We start from the raw sequence: 22,532 nt of genomic DNA, 5'->3' as shown, positions 1-22,532 counted from the left end.
CAGAGAGGCCATATGGGCTAGGAGATTTTCCCCTAACAATATCCTTGTTCCTTTCGAATATTCTCCAGCCTTTGTGCCACCGAAGACATGAGTGGTCGTTTTTGTGGATTCTCCTGTGTGCACATCAACCCTGAGTCAAGCATTTCCACGCAGCATTGCTAAAACCATTGTAAAGCATAGCTTGAATCCCCTGAATTTGCCTCCTGCTTTAATGAGGTGTCCAGAACATCCATAATATGATATGGAAATGCAGAATCCACCCAATTCCTGAGATCAACCCCATCTGAAAACAATTCGCTTGTGGGCATCTTTTGAGTCATCATCTCTAGCAGCATGATACCAAAACTATATACGTCTCCTCTAGTGGAAACTTCAATTCCCTGTCCATATTCTGTTTCAAAGCAACTGGAATCGTTAGCGGAAAGTGTTTCACAATTTAGTTCATAAGTTACTGTGTAAACAATTTTGAGGCCTTGACAAATATTTTCATCTTAGGAACGATATGTTGTTTAGGATTCTTGTTCACATAGATCTTGTCGTAATGGACCCTATTTTGACAGTAATCTGCTTGAGAAATCTAAAAAAATTTTGAAGTAACATTACTTTGAAAATTGACTTATTTTTGCTTAGAAATGAAAATATGTCGAGAAGAATTATGAGATGAAAAGCTTTCTTGAGTAGAAAGAAAATAATCGAAATCATTTACTATAGACGAGGAATATAAAGAAACGACATCATCATAGCTCATCACATGCACACCTGGGGGTATATAACCAATTGATCCTCGTAGGAAATCTGTTGTGCTAACATGATCTCTTAGTTTGTCAGCTAAAATGAGTTTTCCAACCCCAAAATCTGCAACATGAGCGACCATATCAGTGTCCAGAAGCACATTTTGTGGCTTCAGATCACAATGTATGACTTGATCTAAACAATACTCGTGTAGATATTCCAATCCATGGGCAACATCTATAGCTATTCCCAGCCTGTCTCTCAATTTCAAGTTACAGCTGCCTATCTCTGATCCATTCGGATAAAGATGTTGTTCCAAGTTCCCATTGCCCACATACTCCAGAACTATAGCAATGAACTGTGAACTCCAGGCGGATCCAATCATTCTAACCAGATTGCGATGCTTGATTCCAGAAAATATCTGACATTCTCTTTTATAGTTTTTCAAACTCTGAATAGACTCTCTATGCAAAACCTTTACCGCCACAACAGAATTTCCATCGTCAATGATTGCTTTATAAACTGATCCATAGCTTCCCCTTCCCAGTAAGTTTGCCTCATCGAACTCAGTTGTTGCAATTTCAAGTTCCCTTTGAGTAAAAGTTCGGTTTCCAAAGTTTATTCGAGAAAACATTAGTTTTGAATGTGATAGATTTACAGTTGCTTTCTTGAAGAAGAAACGGTAAGCAAAGACAACAACCAACACAAAAAATAATAGGGTACAGCTCAATGTAATTGCTAAGACATAGTAGAACTTTTTATTTCTCTTTTTCTTTTGCTTCTGAGCTTCACAACGAGGAAGACCAAGTAGATCAGAGCCACCACACAACCCCAAATTCCCCATGAACGAACTTCTATTGAACCTTATAGTATTTGGAACTTCTCCTGTCAAACTATTGTAGGATAAATTAAGATTCATGAGAAATTGACCATTAATGATCCATATTGGAAAATCACCAGTTAGTTGATTGTGAGCCAAGTCCAGCACTTTAAGATGCATGATCAGCTTCAAGGCCTCAGGGATTATACCGTCAAGCATGTTATGGGACAAGTTCAAATGCTCCAATGATATGCAACTTCCAATTAAACTTAGTATGGCCACGGAAAGCCTATTCTCTGATAAGTCTATTGCCAACACATATACCAGTTGCCCGATGCTTGCAGGCACCTCTCCTTGAAAGTTATTGTTTGACAAGTTGAGTGTGAGAGACAACTTGGAAAAGCTGCTGATCTCTCTGGGAATTGACCCACTTAGGGCATTGAAGGATAAATCAAGAAGCATCATAAGAGAACATCGGGTGAGTTCAACGGGAAGGTTTCCTGACAAGTGGTTGTGAGACAAGAAAAGATACCTCAGTTTAGAGAGATTACCAAGTGTAAAGGGAATCGACCCATTAAGCAAATTATCACTAGCATCCAGCGAACCAAGATTAGTCATGTTCCCCATGTCCTCGGGAATTAGCCCAAAAAGCCTTTTTTTCCCAAGCCTAACGGAATCAGGTAGATTTCCTGTGAACAAACATGAGCCCAAGTGCAATTTCTTTAGAAATGAACAGTTTGTGAGTGCTGTTAAGAAACTAAGGGAAGAGTTGTCAGATCTGCCTCCCAGGTTATTGGTATGAAGGTAAAGAATCTCAAGGTTCTTTAACTTCCCCAACTCCTGTGGAACTTCTCCACTGAAGTTGTTCACGCTAAGATCAAGAAGTGTCAGACGGGAAAGATACGTGAGGGTCACTGGAATTTTCCTAGAGAGTTTGTTATTTAGCAAGTACAACTTCTGCAAGTTTTGGAGCTTTCCACCCAATTCTAGAGGGATGTCTCCACTTAAAAGATTATCAACCATCGAAATTTTACGTAATGCGGTGCAGTTACTCAACGAGTTAGGTATTGTTCCCTCATGAAAGTTAGTGTGTAAGTACAAAATCTCCATCTTTGCGAGAGCTCCAAGCTGTGGAGGGATCTTCCCAGTGAAGAAATTTACGGCCAACTCTAATTTTATTAGGCCTGTCAGGTTTGATAGAAATGATGGTATGACTCCAGTGAGGTTGTTTATCGAGAGAGACAAGTGCGTCAGGTTCTTCATCCACCCAAGTTCTTTTGGAATTCCAGATAGATTGTTGATATTCAAATCCAAGATTTTCAAGTTTTGACAGCCTTGAAGTGAGGGTGGTATGTTACCTTCAAGCAGGTTTGTGCTGAGATTCAAATATGCTAATTTCGAAAGCCTTCCCAAGGTAGTTGGGATTTCTCCATGGAAACGGTTGCTGTGCAAAGACAGGCTGCATAGAAGGTACACCCACAGTAACCTTACCTTCGATGGTTGTAGAGTGACTGAGTGCGAGTTGCAAGAGAGTGTGAGTTGCGAGAGAGTGAAGTTGCCTTTTGGAGTTGTGAGAAAGGGGCAGAGGTTTTGGCATAAGAGAGGATTTTGAGTTTTTAAAATCGGTAACGGGTAATACTTGAAAAAAGAAGGAAACGGATTGGCCAATTCTAGTACCATTTTTGTGCAAACGGGTTGGTTTTTGGGTCGGGTCGAACACACGTGCTTTTTGTTCAGCCCTATTTGATCCCACTCTATTGAACCCCAGTTCCATTGCCCAGCTCTATATCCTCCAAGGGGAGTTATGCCCATCCTAATATGACCATGGTAATCCTAGTGTTCTTTCACTTTCATTCTAAATTAGGTTTCTATATTCTTTTTTATTTTTTTAACAAATAACTCATGTGCCTACATGTGTGATGCACGTACGCATACTAAGAAGTATTTAAATTGGTCATCTTAATTTGTTTTTACCATTTCTTGTGTAGACCCCAAACTCTGTACAGACGAATGCAGAGTTGGAAGTGAAGGGCCCTTATGGGAAGGACAGAGCTTTAGCTAAAAATTTTAGGAAAAATCTACACGATCTTTCCAACTTTCACACACAATATATTTTTTAATTTGTATTATTTTTTTCTTTCATCAAATATTTAATATATAAATAATGAATAAAAAAATTAAATTATTTCAAAAAAAATAAACTCAAAAAAAATTTAAAAAAAATTTTAAAAATTTTAAAAAATATAATGTATAGAGATTAGAGAGGTTATGTAGCATTACTCAAAAATTTATCTATTGGCCAATATATAGATGACAATCTCTGACTTGAAGGTGCGATTTGGATAATGAGTTAAGATAAGATGAGTTGAAATAAAAATTAAAAGTTAAATAAAATATTGTTAAAATATTATTTTTTTAATAATATTATTATTTTAAGATTTGAAAAAGTTGAATTATTTATTATATTTTATATAAAAATTTTAAAAAATTATAATAATTAAATAAGATGAGTCAAAATTAGTCTTGTATCCAAACTCGGCCGATCATTTTTCATTTTTCTTTTTAAAAAATGCATTGAAGCCTACTAAAAAGTGCATTTAATGAAAAATAAATAAATAAATTATAAAATTAAAAGAAAAAATCTATCGCCTCATTCATTTCACTTGATGTGGTCGTGAAACGTAATAGGTTATGTGATTAAAAAAAAAAAAACAAGCTAGAGAAAGGGAAGACTTTGTCCTCCGGCTACCGAAATTAACATGAGCAAAACGTAAGCATCCAGAAGTTACCAACAATAACACCACCGTAACCACCGAAAAATAATGATAATCGATCTCTTTAATTTTTTTTTTTAATTTTGATCGTTTATGTATTTAATTTTTTTTAATTTTTTTTTGTATATTGATTAAATAAATGGCTGTTAGTGTATTAATAATTTTTTTTATATTTTTTTAAAATGTTAAAAAATATATGAATAAGAAAATAAAAATAAATTAAAAAAGAGAATTTTACTTAAGAAACACGTCCAACAATCGTTGTAAGGCGGCACCCTAGCAGTACTCAACCTCCAAATATGCCTCTCAACCTGAAAAAGACAATTGGTGTAAACTCAATAAAACCCAGATCAAGATTACAAGCCACCCTAGAAAATTTCGGTAAGCTTCAAAGGTGGAGCCATCAAACACAATAGAACCACTCCAATTTAAAAGTTTGACATGAGAGAGCCCAATCTCTTTTTCGAAGCTCAGAGGCATTGGATTTTTTTTTTTTTAATCGAAGAGCCGGTAGCCCCAATTTAGTAGTTCCGTCCCAAATTTATTAAAAACACCCTCGCTGATGATAGAGAAATACCTTGGTTACAACCAACGTATCTGAGAGTTTACAATAAAGAATTAAAAACCTCCCAAATACAAACCCATCAATCAATCAAGAAAAACAAATAAAACGCCGATCAAAACAAGCCTATAAGAACAAACCAAAGGAAACTAAATAGGAAAATTAAATATTCTAGTAGTCAACCTGCCCGAGTTCAAGGGAACTCCCAAATACGTCACAGGATAATTACATTCCTTAAAACCCGTAATTCTCAATAATATCCTCTTCTAATTTGGTGCAATCCTCTTAGATGCGAAGAGCGTTGACCTCTCCTTGCTCATTTTCTGCCCCTACCATTTTTCATATAACTCAAGTGTATGCATAAGATTTTTGGTGGATCGTTTCCCCCCATTAGCAAAAATAAGTACGTGTCATCCGCATATAGAAGATTGGAAATCAATGGAGCACCAATTGGGTGATGATACCTGCCAATCCTCCCTTGCTCAAAATTTTTCCTCAGAAGCCTCATCAAAATTTCCTCCATGACAATAAACAAATATGGAGAGAGCAAGTCCCCTTGCTTTAAACCCCTGGAAGATTGGAAGATGCCTATAAACGTTCCATTCATCATAATAGAGTACCAAGGCGACTTGATGCAATTTTCAATCAAATCATAGAACCTCTCTGAAAAACCAAAGGCCCAGAAAACCTCCTCACTTCATCCTATCATAAGCCTTAGCCATATCTATTTTTACCATCACGTTTCCACCGAAAATTTTCTTATTCAAAAAGTGTACCATTTCCTGTGCCAAAGTAATATGCTCAAAAATACTATGTCTCAGAATAAACGCCCCTTGTTCATGCGATACCACTTTATCAATAACACTTGTTAGTCCATTAACAAGTATCTTGGAAAAAATCTTATAAGCCACTAAATAAAGACTTATAGGATGAAATTTATCAAAACTCATCGGTTCAGGCACTTTCGGGATCAAAACAATAAATGATGAAGAATAAAACCTGGATAGAGGAGCACCTCTGAAAAATTCCCATGCGGCATCTATGACATCCTCCTTAATAATCTCCCAACACGACATATAGAATTTGGACCCAAAGCCATCAGGGCCCAGACTGCTATTTTTTGGGATAGAGAATATGGCTTGTCTAACTTCCATCTCGGATGGCGCCGCACAAAGCATCCCATTCTCCTCATCGGACACTTTTTTCTCCACCAAATTCAACAGATTACAAAACTCATTAAGGCTAAAGACGACATTAAGGTAACAAATCTTGACAATATTAAAAATCATTCATATGCGGAATTGCAAGATATCTTAGAAGAGGTAAATGAGAAACTTGAGAAATTAAGTATCAAATGTATTACTTTGAAAAAGAAAAATTATTCTTTGACAAACGAAATTGATATTTTAAGAAAAGAAAACATCATTTCGAAAGATGAAAATCAAGAGTTAAAAAGGAAAGTGACTGATTTAGAAAAGATTGTTGAAAAATTTACAAACAGAAAAAGAAACTTTGAAAAACTTCTTGGTAGTCAAATATGTGTTTTTGACAAGGCAGGCTTGGGATACATGCCAAAACAAAAATAAAAATCTTATAAAATCTTCTTTAATAATCATTCTAAATCAAAGTCGAGTGCTAAAAATTCTTTTGATAAAAGAAATTTTTTCAAAGAAAGATACTATTACAATCACTCAAGTTCTTAGTATATGTCACATGCTATCTGCAATTTTTGTAATAGAAATGGTCATAATTATTATGCTTGTCCTATTAGAAGAAAACATACAATGACTATTAGGGTCATATGGGTACCTAAAAATCTTGTTTCTTCTAATATTAATAAATGAATAACCCAAAGAACATGGGTACCAAGAAAATCTATTTTAATTGTTTTTGTAGGTATGCATGAAGTCCTCCATAAGCAAAAGCAAATAATTTTTAGATAAGTGGTTATATCGCAAAATAAGGACTTGCAATCTGTCCATGTTCTTCAAACAACATGGGAAGGTATCCTGAATGCGGTTGTTCCCGACGTCCATAACCTCCAAATATGTATTGCACTTGGCTAGGAATTTTGGTAGCTCTCCTTCCAATTGATTTCCATTCAGAACCAAAGTTTGTAAATAACATGAGTGGTGATCTGAAAAGGAATCAAGAATTACTCCAATAAGATTGTTTCCCCCTAAATCCATCACCGTTTGATGTTTACTCATTTAAATTAAGCATTGGGAAATCGTGACAGTCAAGTGATTATGGGACAAGTCTATAGCATTAAGATTGGTAGCATTGCACAGTGACGTAGGAATAGTCCCGTCAAATTTATTCCTTGAAACATAGAAGAAAATATAGAGCGGGTTTTGATGGGAGAGAGTGGGTTTGAAGTTTTGAAAATTCAGTGGAAGAGTTGAAAGTTGCCCTTGGAGTTGGTTGGAGTGAAGGTCTAGGATATTCAACCTGGTTTGGGAAGTCTGAGAGTTTAAATTCACATCTAAAGTCTCTAGACAATTATGAGAAAGATTCAAAATTCGAAGATAGAGAAGTCTCCAAATCCAACTAGGTAGCTCCCCATGAATCTAAAACTCAGAAATATCTAACATAATTCATTGAGAATCCTTTCTTGAGAAAATGGAAAACTTACTGGTTGAATATCCTAGACTTTCAAGCACTAGAACTTCGTGTCTCAGCAACTTCGTTGCTAAAGAGCTGTGTGGCCGGGGGACCTGTTGGCTGAGGAACTTGTGGGGACGAGGGACTCTCCATGGCTGGGTAACGTTGTGGTCAGGGAACCCATGACCAAGGAACCCACTCTGGCTGAGCAAGCGGTTGCCCGCCAGTGTGCATGGCAGGATGGTTGCTCGCGTGCATGGTCGACCAATGGGTGGTCGAGCTATGGTCGAGGAATGGACTAGGGCCAAGGAACACACTGCCATTAACAAAAATCACTTGCAGTCTTGGTGGTAGCCGGTGGTTGCCCTGCCAACTCATGGGCGGCACGACCTCTTGTAGCAACATCGGGCTCACGGCTAGCCAATGTGAGCTCTTGGGTGCACATTATGTTCACAGCATGTGTGGTTATGGACCGCCTTATACTCGGTCGTAGTGGTTAGGAACCACTACAACAATGGCAAAAGGCGTCGACGAACCACGTGGTGGCCGCTAGCAACAACAGTGGGCTCACGGCTGGCACTATGCATGCATTCTACACACAGTGCATGCCACAATACTTTGCAATTAATGCACCGTAAGCTTATTCTTGCCTGGCCTAGAAACTTTCTTCCCAAGCGTGAAAAGCTAGCAATTGAAGTGTTTTATGCACTGTGCGCTTAGTGTGTAGTGCTTTTAACCGTATCGGCGAGGAAATGTGCACTCACCCAATTTTTGTAGTTGAAGTGTTACTAATGAAATGAAAATAAGAGGTGAAAAATTTGAGAATACTTATCTAAGAGAAAATTTATCTACTCCTTTGAAGATGATTTTGTAAGTTGGAAAATCATTATTCTCCAACTTCCAGTGTAGAGAATAAGTCGATCCCACAAATGACGCGAACTGTTAATACAAAAAATTGTACACTAGGCCAAAACGAGAGATATAGTTATTCCCGACCCACTGAGGTGGTCCAGGTCTTGAGGTTGTGGTCTAAAGTCCACGATGGCAGTCTAGAGCAGTGGTACGGTGCAAGTACATACATCCATAGCGTTAAATAGAAAATAAATACAAGAAATGTAAATAGAGATAAAGATAAACAGATTTTCGTGGTTTGTCATAGGGCATACATCCACGTGTTATTTGAAAGGCAATTCTATTATAATATGAGTATTTTACAATCCCCTAACAATATCCTTGTTCCTTCTGAATATTCTCCAGCCTTTGTGCCACCGAAGACATGAGTGGTCGTTTTTGTGGATTCTCCTGTGTGCACATCAACCCTGAGTCAAGCATTTCCACGCAGCATTGCTCAAACCTTTGTAAAGCACACCTTGAATCCCCTGAATTTGCCTCCTGCTTTAATGAGGTGTCCAGAACATCCATAATATGATCTGGAAATGCAGAATCCACCCAATTCCTGAGATCAGCCCCATCTAAAAACAATTCGCTTGTGGGCTTCTTTCGAGTCATCATCTCTAGCAGCATGATACCAAAACTATATACGTCTCCTCTAGTGGAAACTTCAATTCCCAGTCCATATTCTGTTTCAAAGCAACTGGAATCGTTAGCGGAAAGTGTTTCACAATTTAGATCATAAGTTACTGTGTAAACAATTTTGGGGCCTTGACAAATTTTTTCATCTTAGGAACGATATGTTGTTTAGGATTCTTGTTCACATAGATCTTGTCGTAATGGACCCTATTTTGACAGTAATCTGCTTGAGAAATCTAAACAAATTTTGAAGTAACACTACTTTGAAAATTGACTTAAGTTAGCTTAGAAATGAAAATATGTTGGAAAGAATTATGAGATGAAAAGCTTTCTTGAGTAGAAAGAAAATAATCGAAATCATTTACTATAGACGTGGAATATAAAGAAACGACATCATCATAGCTCATCACATGCACACCTGGGGGTATATAACCAATTGATCCTCGTAGGAAATCTGTTGTGCTAACATGTTCTCTTAGTTTGTCAGCTAAAATGAGTTTTCCAACCCCAAAATCTGCAACATGAGCGACCATATCAGTGTCCAAAAGCACATTTTGTGGCTTCAGATCACAATGTATGACTTGATCTAAACAATACTCGTGTAGATATTCCAATCCATGGGCAACATCTATAGCTATTCCCAGCCTGTCTCTCAATTTCAAGTTACAGCTGCCTATCTCTGATCCATTCGGATAAAGATGTTGTTCCAAGTTCCCATTGCCCACATACTCCAAAACTATAGCCATGAACTGTGAACTCCAGGCGGATCCAATCATTCTAACCAGATTGCGGTGCTTGATTCCAGATAATATCTGGCATTCTCTTTTACAATTTTTCAAACTCTGAATAGACTCTCCATGCAAAACCTTTACCGCCACAACAGAATTTCCATCGTCAATGATTGCTTTATAAACTGATCCATAGCTTCCCCTTCCCAATAAGTTTGCCTCATCGAACTCAGCTGTTGCAATTTCAAGTTCCCTTTGAGTAAAAGTTCGGTTTCCAAAGTTTATTCGAGAAGACATTAGTTTTGAACGTGATAGATTTACAGTTTCTTTCTTGAAGAAGAAACGGTAAACAAAGACAGCAACCAACACAAAAAATAATAGGGTACAACTCAATGTAATTGTTAAGACATGGTAGAACTTTTTGATTCTCTTTTTCTTTTGCTTCTGAGCTTCACAACGAGGAAGACCAAGTAGATCAGAGCCACCACACAACCCCAAATTTCCCATGAACGAGCTTCTATTGAACCTTATAGTGTTTGGAACTTCACCCGTCAAACTATTGTAGGATAAATTAAGATTCATGAGAAATTGGCCATTAATGATCCATAATGGAAAATCACCAGTTAATTGATTGTGAGCCAAGTCCAGCACTTTCAGATGCGTGATCAGCTTCAAGGCCTCGGGGATTGTACCATCAAGCATGTTATGGGACAGGTTCAAATGCTCCAATGATATGCAACTTCCAATTAAACTTGGTATGGCACCGGAAAGCCTATTCTCTGACAAGTCTATTGCCAACACATATACCAATTGCCCTATTCCTGCAGGCACCTCTCCTTGAAAGTTATTGTTTGACAAGTTGAGTGAGAGAGACAACTTGGAAAAGCTGCTGATCTCTCTGGGAATTGACCCACTTAGGGCATTGAAGGATAAATCAAGAAGCATCATAAGAGAACATCGGGTGAGTTCAATGGGAAGGTTTCCTGACAAGTGGTTGTGAGACAAGAAAAGATACCTTAGTTGAGAGAGATTACCAAGTGTAAAGGGAATCGACCCGTTAAGCAAATTATCACTAGCATCCAGCAAACCAAGATTAGTCATGTTCCCCATGTCCTCGGGAATTAGCCCAAAAAGCCTGTTTTTTCCCAAGCCTAACGTCTGCAACTGCCAAAGCTTTCCGAGTGTTGCGGGTATTCTTCCATCCAAAAAGTTGTACTGCAAAGTTAAGCGCACAAGGCCGCTCAAATTGCCTATACTTCCTGGAATCTCTCCTGTTACTATGTTATTCAAAATGTTGAAGTAATAAAGTTCTTTTGAAAGAGCGCCGACGGAATCAGGTAGATTTCCTGTGAACGAACATGAACCCAAGTGCAATTTCTTCAGAAACGAATAGTTCGTGAGTGCTGTTAAGAAACTGAGGGAAGAGTTGCCAAATCTGCCTCCAAGGTTATTGCTATGAAGGTAAAGAATCTCAAGGTTCTTTAACTTCCCCAACTCCTGTGGAACTTCCCCACTGAAGTTGTTCATGCTCAGATCAAGGAGTGTCAGATGGGAAAGATTTGAGAGGGCCACTGGAATTTTCCCAGAGAGACTGTTATTCATCAAGTACAACTTTTGCAAGTTTTGGAGCTTTTCACCCAATTCTGAAGGGATGTCTCCAATTAAAAGATTCTGAATCATCGAAATTTCACGTAATGCGGTGCAGTTACTCAACGAGTTAGGTATCGTTCCCTCAAGAGAGTTAATGTGTAAGTACAAAATCTCCATCTTTGCGAGAGCTCCAAGCTGTGGAGGGATCTTCCCAGTGAAGAAATTTGCGGCCAACTCTAATTTTATTAGGCCTGTCAGGTTTGATAGAAATGATGGTATGACTCCAGTGAGGCTGTTTTCAGAGAGAGCCAAGTGCATCAGGTTCTTCATCCACCCAAGTTCTTTCGGAATTCTAGATAGATAGTTGCTACTCAAATCCAAGATTTTCAAGCTTTGACAGCCTTGAAGTGAGGGTGGTATGTTACCTTCAAGCAGGTTTATGTAGAGATTCAAAGATGCTAATTTCGAAAGCCTTCCCAAGGTAGTTGGGATTTCTCCATGGAAACGGTTGTTGTACAAAGACAGGGTGCTGAGAAGGGAAAGATTGGATAGGAATGGTGAAATAGTTCCCTGTAAGCCCATGTTAATGAGCTCAAGAGCAATGACACGATCTTCGAGATGTGGATGGCATGTAATACCAGTCCAGTTGCACAAGGAATTGGCTTTGTTCCAATCTTGGAGATAACTCTTGGGATCACTTGTTATGGCTTCTTTGAACTTCAGAAGAGCTAGGCAATCGGTTAGATCTTCACAGACAGATGCAGATGCTGATGGAAGAACACGAGAGACGAATAAGATTAACAAAATCTTTGCTTTGATGATATAGGTCATCTGATTGCACTCCATACTCTTTATCTCTCTTGTTGGCTTATGTTCTTGTGTTTGTGGAGGCTTCTCTTTAAGATACTTGGGAAAAAATTATCAAATTCTTAACCGATTTCACTTTAATTTTGACTTCAATGTGAATGTTGGTACGTAGTTGGTACATGTATTAAATGCGAAACCCAGACTTTTGTGTTCTAGCTGGAATTTAAGGCTTTTGTGTTTCAAATTTCAATTATGACTTCCATGAATCATACTTCCAGTCATATAACATTTTGATAAATGTAAAATGCCATCAGATGTGACGTATGTAGAAACTCTGATCGTTTTTAGCTGAGAGATTTATTTCCATTTAATTTCTTATCTGAAGGAAAGGGTGGAAAAACAAAAAATAGAGAAGTTCTAACAGAAAAAGGAAAAGATACGTAGCCAATTTATTAAACTGGAATTTGTTGTGTGCTTGCTGAACGCTTGCTCTGTTACAACTTATTTGAGACGCAATCGCCACCTTTCCACTTGAACAGAATACCTTCAATCTCTTGTTTATTGTGGATGCATGTAAGATAACGTCATTAATAGATTCATTTTCATGTGAATCTCTAGAGAAATTGCTTTCGTTTATTTGAAAAAAGTATCAATGTCAAGTATATTTATCATCTTCTGAAAATTCTTCCACTCACATAGATTTTATTGTGAAAAATGATGACAATAAAGTAAATTTAAATACGATAAAACAAGCAATCACACACGACATAGTATTTACTTCGTTCGGCAAATTGCCTACGTCCACGGGAGCTATAGAGGATTTTAATTTCTTGAGGAATCACACTACAATGTATAGGACGGCTACTGTTCACGCTACACAGTGCAAGCCAAAAACAAAAAACCCTTTTATATGACATGCGGCGGAAACCTAAATCAAAACAGAATTAGTGAAGTTCGCTCAAGCGGTGTGTCGAGCCCGCATCGAGCGAACCTACTTCCCACAACTGCTCGAGCCATGTGACGAGAGGCTCTTCGAGCGAACTCTTTGACTTGTGTTCGCTCGAGCCATGTGTCGTGCGGTGTCGAGCGAACTCTCAGACTTGGCTTTTGCTCGAGTGGTCTGTCGAGCTACCTTTGAGTAAACTCTCTGACTTGTGTTCGCTCAAGCGGCTAGATGCTTCGCTCGAGCGATGTAACCAGACTTCAAATTCTCAACAATTCTCCCACTTGGAGACTACTACACCCACAGTATCGCCATCTGTCTCAAACATGATATCCTCCACCTCTGCAACTCACTGCTCATGTCTTCATGCTAGAAGACCAACTGAAGTTGTTCACAACTTCAGTTTCTCAAGTGTAACACCCTTTGTCAACATATCAGCAGGGTTCTTACTTCCACAAATTTTCTCAAGTAGCAACTGTCCATCATCTAACAATGATCGTATAAAGTGATACCTGATTTGAATGTGCTTAGTTCTGGAATGAAATACTGGATTATTGGCAATGAATTTGGCACTTCTACTGTCACTGTAAAGAGTGCTCTTCTGATTCTTCTTACCCAATTCCTCCAAGAAGCCCTGTATCCAAACCATCTCCTTTGCAGCTTCTGAAACTGCAATATACTCAGCTTCTGTAGTAGATAAAGAAATTATCTTCTGTAAATTAGAACCCCATGAAACTGCAGTACCACCCAAAGTATAAACAAACCCTGTGGTACTTTTTCTGCTATCAGTGTCTCAAGCTAAATCAGCATCAACATAGCCATGCACCTCTAAGCCCTCTCTTGAGAAACATAAGCACGTTTCTGAGGAGCCCTTTAGGTACCTCAAAATCCACTTCACTGCTTCCCAATGTTGTTTTTCAGGATTACTCATGTATCTACTCACAACTCCCACAGCATGGGCAATATCTGGTCTAGTGCAGACCATAGCATACATAAGTGAACCAATAGCTGAGGCATAAGGGACCTTACTCATATTGTCTTGTTCCTCTTCTGACTTTGGTGACTAATCCTTGCTAAGTCTGAAGTGACTACCCAAGGGTGTGCCAACTGTCTTGGCCTTGTCCATATTAAACTTGTTGAGTACCTTTCGCACATACTCAGCTTGTGAGAGTCTCAACGTGCCTCTGACTCTGTCTCTGACAATTCTCATGCGAATGATTTGTTTTGTAGCTTCCAAATCCTTCATTGCAAAATACTCTGACATCTGCTTCTTCAGATTATTGATCTTCAATACTAGCCCCTGCAATAAGCATGTCATCAACATACAACAAAAAAATAATGTAAGAATTGTCAAACTGCCTGACATAGCAGCAGTGATCTACCTAACATCTGATGTACTCGGCACTGCACATGAAACTGTCAAATTTCTTGTACCATTGCATAGGAGCTTGTTTCAGGCCATACAAGCTCTTCTTCAGACTTTGAGAGGTAGATCTGGTTTTAATCATTTCAGACTTTGAGAGGCAGTTCAGAGTTCGGGACAATTACATGCTTTACTACATTCATATCAATTTTTTTACATTTGAATTTTTATTTTTATTTTTAAATATTTTTTAAATATTTTTAGTTATTAAAAAAATATATATATAATTTTACTAATAATTACTTTCCTAATCATTAAATAAAATAATAATACTAATAATAATAATAAATAAATAATAACAAATAATAAATCTATAATTATCCATTCCAAAAGTGACCAACAATAACACCACTGTAATCTCCAAATTATATGCCTCTCAACACGAAAAAGGCAGTGGTGGAAACCCAATAAAATCCAGATCTAGATTACAAGCCACCCTTGAAAATTTCCGCAAGCTTATAGATTTAACATCAAGCTTTAAAGGTTGAGCCATCAAACACGTTGGGACCATTAGAAAAGCTCCAATTTAAAAGTTTGACATGAGAGAGCCCGATCTCTTTTTTGAGGCCGAGAGGCATTGACTTAGTAAAATGGAGAACCCAAAATCAAGTATAAGATCAGGAGGCTGAAGCTTGGGAGCAAAACTCAGACAAGAAAGCTGATGTTGGAGCGCGATGGGGTATTTGACAGATGAAACAAGGGAGTACTGAAACAATAGCACCCGACAAGTAAACTACGAACACTTTTTTTCGCCGCATTAAGCCATTTGCATGATCTTAGAGTGATTCCAAGTTCACCAGCAGCAATGGCTACAGGAGTGGATTGGTTTGGACGGAGTGTTTGGTTTCGGTATCACGGGGATGAGGATTCTATTTCTCTAGCTTCTTTTTTTTTTTTTTTTTTTCCTTCTCTCTCTCTTAATCACTTCAACACGTGGCATGGCCATATGAAGTGGTAAGGACGAGCGGTAAATTATTATTATTATTATTATTATTTTATTATATTTTTCTAATTTAGAAGATAATTTTTATTTTAAAATTTAAAAATGTTGAATTGTTTTTTCTTTATTTAAAAATTTGGAAAAGTTAAAATACTGTATTTATGTTTGAATAATGTTTTGAAATAAAATAAGATAGGATGAGATGAAATATAATAAGATGAAAATTATTTTCAAACAACCATTTTACCTAGTTTGGGTACTGAGATATTTTAAAAATACTTTACTATTATTTATTATTTAATTATTATATTTTACATACATTTCACCACTATTCAAGATACTATAAAATAGAGCAACAAGCACAACCTTTCTCCCTGACTTGATAAATTAGAAACTCATGTCTTGAATCATGATGGAAAAAAAAAAATACAAAAATTAGCTATCAATGGCTCAAATCAAATCAAACCAATTAACACATCCATATTTATCATCTCCCCCAATACGCAGCTTACATCACTTTCAAGAAGAAAAAAACAAAAAAAAAGGAGAAAAATATTGTTGATGCTATTGAGTCCCGTCACCAACCTGTGGAGGGATAAAATACCATAATCCATAATTGGGCCTAGCCCATTAGGCCAGTACTAGAGGACAAGATAAAGGGATAAGAGTGGGAGACAAGAAAGGACATAGAGCAGAAAGGTGGCAGGGACTAGCATGACAAAGGAAAGGTAGTAAGTGAAGCGAAGCTGACACATGTAAATAGGTCAGGTCCCAATACTACAAATTGATGCACGTAACAGGGAAATGTATAAAAATCCTTCAGCCAGAGGACTTTTAAAGACACCAACTCAGATTCTCCCTCAATCAAATCATATTCTTCTTCAGCAACCTCTAGAGGAAGAAAGTGTCCTAACAAGAAGAGCTCTAACTTTCTCTGTACAATGAGATATGAGGAACCTTAAGTGACTGTAAACAAATATATTATATAGTGGAGACTCTCCTCCCTAAACCCCCGTGGACGTAAGCCTGTTGCCGAATCACGTAAATCTTGACGTCCATCTCTCTTTACTTTCTTTACACTTATTTTCTATCGATTGTTATGAATGTACGCATTTCTACCGTATAGCCGCACCGGAACATTATTGGAACTCCAAGTAACACCTATCAAGACCTAGTCAAATGTTATTGCTCATGCCCGCAAAACACGGCATCAAGACAACCCAGCACCAGCCACCTACTCTTTCTTTTGTTGGAGTCCAGCTAGAGCTAGCTCAGCCTTATGGTGGTATTCAAACCTAATTTTTTTGCAAAAGCACCTGTACCAATTAATGCTTCTCTATACCACCTTCCACACTACTTGAGACATCAAAAAAAAAACCAAAAGGTTGAAATTTCACGCTTTTAATGGTGCGGTCATTGGTGTAACCTTTTGTCATTATAAGAAAAATATTTTCACATTGATTTCAATGTAACTGTCTCACACAATTTGTTGGACGATGGATTTTTATTTATAGAGTAAACTTGTACATAATCTTTTATTTACATTATAAGTTATATACACTGATTTTTCAAATATTCAAACGAGACAAGACGTTATCTTTTACTCCTCTGATTTGATTTATCTTCATCTAATTGTTGTTGAGCGTTACCTTCACATGATTGTTGAACTTTATCTTTATCTGATTGTGTAGTCATCAACCAATCAGATAAAGATAAATCAAATCAGATAAAGGAACACATCCAATTCAAAGGAACCCTTTGAATTAGTTTCTTTTTGATAATGTGTTCCAATAGTCATCACCGAACTTCTCTCACCACCAACTTGGAACTAAAATGACGATGCAGTTATAGCAACCAAAGCGATACGAGATCTTGTGGTAAAAATTATGACATGATAGACAGAGTACTAATTTTGTTGCAGTAGGAATTAAAGCCATGGATGATCTGTACGTAATTCCTCTGATCCAATACGCCCAAGTAATGGAGCTAGCTAGCTAGCGAAATGGGAAGTGAAGGAATTAAGAGATCAGTTTATTGAGCAGTTAACTAAGTTATTTCATATGTGGGGATGGTGGCCGAGGCAGTTAAACATAGTCACAAAGATCGTCTGGAATTACTTTTTGTTCTTCCATTTCAAGCAAGTAGCAGATACATATGGTGGCCTGTGCAAGATTAATTGTGATGGAATTAATCTTATACATGCATGCATATGATATCAAGCTCTTATCATTTTTGTTGGGGAAATCAACACAGCGGAAGGGATAAAAGCGGTAATAAAAGAGTACACTCATGCACTCAGTGACACCAAGAATTTAACATGATTCGGCAACTGCCTACATCCACAGAAAAGAGCTTCACTAATAAATAGTGGCACACAAGAAAATATTACAGAGGAGGAGGATCACACTCTACTCAACTCAACTCTCTTCTTTTCTCTCAGAGCTCTCTCGGCTCTCTCTCTTTTCTTTTCTTCTTTGGGTGTATGATGCTCTCGTCTGAAGCTTTAATTTATAGGCGCATTACTTCACGTATGAATGCATTTATTGTTGCATTCATTAGGTGGTTGGGCGCTGGGGGTTGAGGGTTAAGCGCTGAGCAGTCAACAATGACTGCTCAGGGCATGGACTTCAACAATTTTTTCCAAATTCCAGACGGCAGCGAAATGGTCCCAGTGACAACGAATGGTTGACGGTGGTCGGAAGAAAAAATCATAGAGGCCGAGAGTAGAGAAAGAAATCGTCGGGAGTGAGTGAGCTGAGAGAGGCAAAATCTGGGAAGAAAGCAACTCCTACACCTGCCCCCATCTACTTCAGAAACCCTCAAACCATCGTTTTACTTTGCCAAATATCTATGACCTTCGGACATAAAAATTAAAAAAGAATAATAAAAAAAATGACCCTCATGCTCTTCATCTTTCATAATGTACAGGTTACATAGAGGCCATATCAAAATTGTAAAAAATAAATTAAAATAAAATAAAATATAGAAAAGAGAAGAGAGAGAGATAATGAGAATGATTTTGAGGCCTACATCTTTATTGTCCTCTAGTATTTGAATACATAACATATGTTACTATTTATAGGAGAATGAGGTTAGAAAAATAATAGAAATACAATCAATCAATATTATTAATTGATTCTGATTGATTTATATAATAAGCTAAATATGATAAAGAATAATTCATATTACCATACTTACTAGAATATTATGAATATCATCTAAGTATGTTGATATTCTAACATAATATTCCAACACATCCCTTTAAAGTCAGGATGAAGAAATTTGAAATTTTGAATTTAAAATTTGAGTATAGCCTTTATATTCATCTATAGCCTTCATATTCATTATAAATTAATCATCGATGAGATGGTGAAAATGGTATTGAGAATATGAAAAATAGAGCATCAAACATGGAGCTATGACCAATGATGGGTTGTATGTGGCCATGGAGGATCAAAATTAGAAGGCCAAATCCCAATTAAAGAAAAAGAAAACTCACAACTAATAACTGTACTCCAGATGCATGGATGTGACAACATATGAGATTGCGCTTTCATAGATCGAATGTTTTGTACCATGCGAACTTAATTTTAAAATTTTGTTTCAGAATAAGCAGCAATAGATGGTTGGAAAGCATCGTGCAGCAATAAGCTTGTCGAAAAAGAACGTCGGAAAAAAATACCCTAGAAGCATTGACAAGCTTGTCGAAAAATAACCCCAAAAAAATTCCCAAAACACCATTCTTTTTAGGTGACCATCTTTTTATGCAGTGGAACAAGATCAAAAGTAGAGAATAATTTTGTATATTTATAAATAGTAATGAATAATAATGAAGTAATATGAGATTACTTCACTTACCAAACACAGCCCGAATAAGCAAATATGGAGCTGCGGAATCCAAGTGTGCCTAGGAGGTTGTTTACGAACATCAACGTCTTTTATTCCGATAAATGCCCAATGGCATTTTCTTATAAATACCCCTAACATCTTTTCTGCCGAAAGGACCAAGATAGAGAGAATATTGAAGTTGGAAGCAAGATAAGGTTGTTGTGTGAGTTGGAATGTGTGAGTTTTCTATCTCTTATGCTTTTGTTATTGATCTAGTCTTAAGAAAGCAATGACGGGGAGAGATCAAAAAGAAAAAAAGAAAAAATTTCCTTGATAAAGGGGCTAATTTTACAATCTCTCATTGTCTCTCATTTCTCTCTGTACAATAGAGGTCAAAGACCTCTTTTCTAGAGAAGATCCATTCTTTGGAACTCTCGTCATCCGATTGAAGATGATGCTCTATGTTCTTGTAATAGTTGCTCTCTCCCCCCCCTCTTCAGCTTTCAATCCCTTTTATTGTGGCCTCTACTAGTGGTTGGTGAAAAGCCAGCTTTATATCGCTTTATCCCTTTCTTTTCGCCTGGAGTTATTGAGTGTCTTACCTTTTTTTTTTTCCTCTCTTTCTTGTCACCTCCCTCTTTTCCATCTGACACTTCCTTCTCCTTTTCCTTTTCCCCTATTTGTCTGTTCTTTACTTCTTGATGATGGCCTTTTGAGTTGGGCCTGGGATGCCATATGAACCAAGGGAATTTTTCCTCCTAACAGATGTCCGCGATTCTTAAGGTTGGCTTGCTTAACAAGAAGACCTCAAGAATCTTCTAGTCAAATTGTGATAGAGATTTCCTGCAGAACAAACACGAGAACTAGTCCCTAGATTTTTGTTTGTTTGTATTATGCGATGAAAATTTCCAAGCGTGAAGCTTGGCTTGGAGAGCTAGGTGGGAGATTTTTTTGGCTGCGCTAGGTGTAAGTGTGAAGCTCAGCTTGGAGAGCTGGAGGGAATGTACTAGACCGCACTAGGTGCAAGCGCGAAGCTTGGCTTGGAAAGCTAGGCGAGAGATGTACTCGACTACGCTAGGTGCGACCATGTAGCTTGAATTTTCATTTGCATGAGGGTTGGGAAGTCAAGAGACCGTCACTGCTTGTTGTTCGTGGCGAGTTAAGGGACTTGGCTTTGTACGTGAGGGTTGGGCAGTCAAGGAATTGACTTCGCCCATAATTTGCGGCGAGTCAAGGGACCAGGCTTTGTACATGAGGGTTGGGTAGTCAAGGGATTGTCACTGCCATAGTTTGCGATGAGTCAAGGGTCAAGGGATTGTTATCGCCATTGTTCGTGACAAGTAAAAGGGACCCGACTTAGTATGCGAGGGTCGGGCAGTCAAGGGATTGTTACCGCCCATTGCTCGCGGCTAGTCAAGGGTCTCAGATTTGTGTGCGAGGGTCAAAACATTTAAGGGATTGTCATCGCCATTGATCATGGTGAGTCAAGGGACTCAACTTTGTTAAAGGAGATGCTCGACTGCGCTAAAAAGCCAAACCAATTAGTATAAATAATCCAAATCACAAGTGTAAGATTTGTAGATTGAATCGTTTTGCTAGAACATGGCAAAGGTTCCAGTTGTGCATGTGAGACTCATAGGCTACCATACTTTGGAAATGATAAAGATCCGGGGTGCCTATGATACTAAACTATTTATTCTTATGGAAACAGATTTAAGGCACCCGGGCGTTGCCTAGGAGGGGCTTTGTTCTCGCACCATGCTGGTGATTTCCAGCAAAGTTTGTTCTTGAAGTGTGCTGACGCTAGGATTCCCGTGGAACCTCAACAAGTTTTGGTGGGAAAAGTCCTCAAAAACTAAATTTGTTAGTAAAAATGAAATTCACATAACAAAATTTGAGAGAGACAAATCAGGGTGATTTAGACATTTCCAATTTTTTCTTGATTGAGATTGCTCATTGCCGATTGTTGTTGTTTTTTATTTTTATTTTTTATTTTTTTTTATCCTTTTTGCTTTATTTGCATGAATTGCGTCTCCTAATGACTGATGCACTTTTTGAAGAGTTCGAATCTTTCTTAGAAATCTATGGAGCACCACATAACTCGATCAGAAGATACTTTATAGCTTTGATCACGTGGGCGATGCATCTCAATCTGTAATATGTTCTCATAAGAGGGCTCAAGCCTGTACTCCACACCATTAAGAGACAGAACAAATTGAAACTTCTGCAACCTAGAAACGTTCGTTGCTCACCAGGGTCAAAAAGTTTGAGATCTGTATGCCGCTCCATAATACACGAGTTACATGGCCTGTTGTATGAGCCATGGAATGTGCACGGGTTGACCACGAGACTCTTGCCACCATGCAGATAGGTTGGGCTTTATGATGCTGTCATGGCAACATTTCCATAGCCGCCAAGAGGGAGGTGATCGAGTTACTCGTGTCAGGCAACTCTTAGTGGTAAAGGAAAGGTGGTGGCTGGGCAACATTGTGGCCGAGGAATCCATGACCAAGTAGTTTTGAAAGTGGTCAAGGAAATCCGAGGTTGAGGAACTTTGTTGTTGAGCAACTCCATTGTTAAAGAGCTGTGTGGCTGGGGGACCTGTTGACTGAGGAACCTATGTGGTCAAAGGACTCTCCATGGCTGGGCAACATAAGGGTCAGGGGACCTGTGACAAAGGAACCCATTATGACTGAGCTAGCGATTGACTGCCTTTGTGCATGGCAGGATGGTTGCTCGCGTGCATGGTTGAGTAAGGGGTGGCCCAGCAGTGGTCGAGGAATGGATTGGGGCCACGGAACACCTCGCCAGCCACAAAAACTACTAGTAGCCTTGGTGGTAGCCGGTGGTTGCCCTGCCACTCACTGTCGGTAGCAACATCGAGCTCACAGCAAGCTCCTGGGTGCGTGGCTATGGACCACCAAGATAATGGGCTCATGACCTGCAGTCGTGAGCTCCTGGGTGCACATTATGTGCACAACATGTGTGGCTGTGGACCACCGTATGCTTGGCCGTTGTGGTCGGGGACCACTACGACAATGGCAGAAGGCGCTGGGGGCCACCACGCCCAGCTCACGACTGGCCGTCGTGAGCCTCCTAGGTGCACAGTAATGTGCACCCATAGTGCCCCTGTGCATGGTGCCATGCACAATAGGTGCATGCGTTCTACGCACAGTGCAAATGCATTGTGCATGCCACAATTATGTGCACTTAAATGCACAATAATTTTTATCTTGCTTGGCCGAGAAGCT

The 22,532-nt window shown here is 38.4% G+C and overlaps 1 protein-coding gene and 1 pseudogene across 1 annotated transcript; both read right to left on the bottom strand.

Annotated features, from left to right (window-relative positions):
- Positions 1-32: 32 nt before the first annotated feature.
- Positions 33-6,042, bottom strand: LOC109004372 (annotated as a pseudogene).
- Positions 6,043-8,643: 2,601 nt separating this feature from the next.
- On the bottom strand, positions 8,644-12,237 carry LOC109004377 (putative leucine-rich repeat receptor-like serine/threonine-protein kinase At2g24130). The gene is made up of 2 exons (XM_018982910.2): positions 9,441-12,237; positions 8,644-9,072 (listed from the first exon to the last, which is right to left on the bottom strand). Exons 1-2 carry the CDS (start codon positions 12,184-12,186, stop codon positions 8,714-8,716), a joined length of 3,105 nt encoding a protein of 1,034 aa, XP_018838455.1. The 5' UTR covers positions 12,187-12,237; the 3' UTR covers positions 8,644-8,713.
- Positions 12,238-22,532: the final 10,295 nt, after the last annotated feature.

Source organism: Juglans regia, chromosome 8, assembly GCF_001411555.2.
Source record: "Juglans regia cultivar Chandler chromosome 8, Walnut 2.0, whole genome shotgun sequence".
Lineage (NCBI taxonomy): Eukaryota > Viridiplantae > Streptophyta > Magnoliopsida > Fagales > Juglandaceae > Juglans > Juglans regia.
This window is presented reverse-complemented; position numbering and strand designations above follow the sequence as displayed.

What these genes read in the sequence shown, in the direction of transcription:
- LOC109004377 (XM_018982910.2), bottom strand. Translation starts at nt 12,186, where the DNA reads ATGGAGTGCAATCAGATGACCTATATCATCAAAGCAAAGATTTTGTTA. An exon ending in AATTGGTTATATACCCCCAG is followed by an intron (nt 9,073 to 9,440) that starts GTGTGCATGTGA and finishes GCTTTGAAACAG; the next exon opens with AATATGGACTGGGAATTGAA.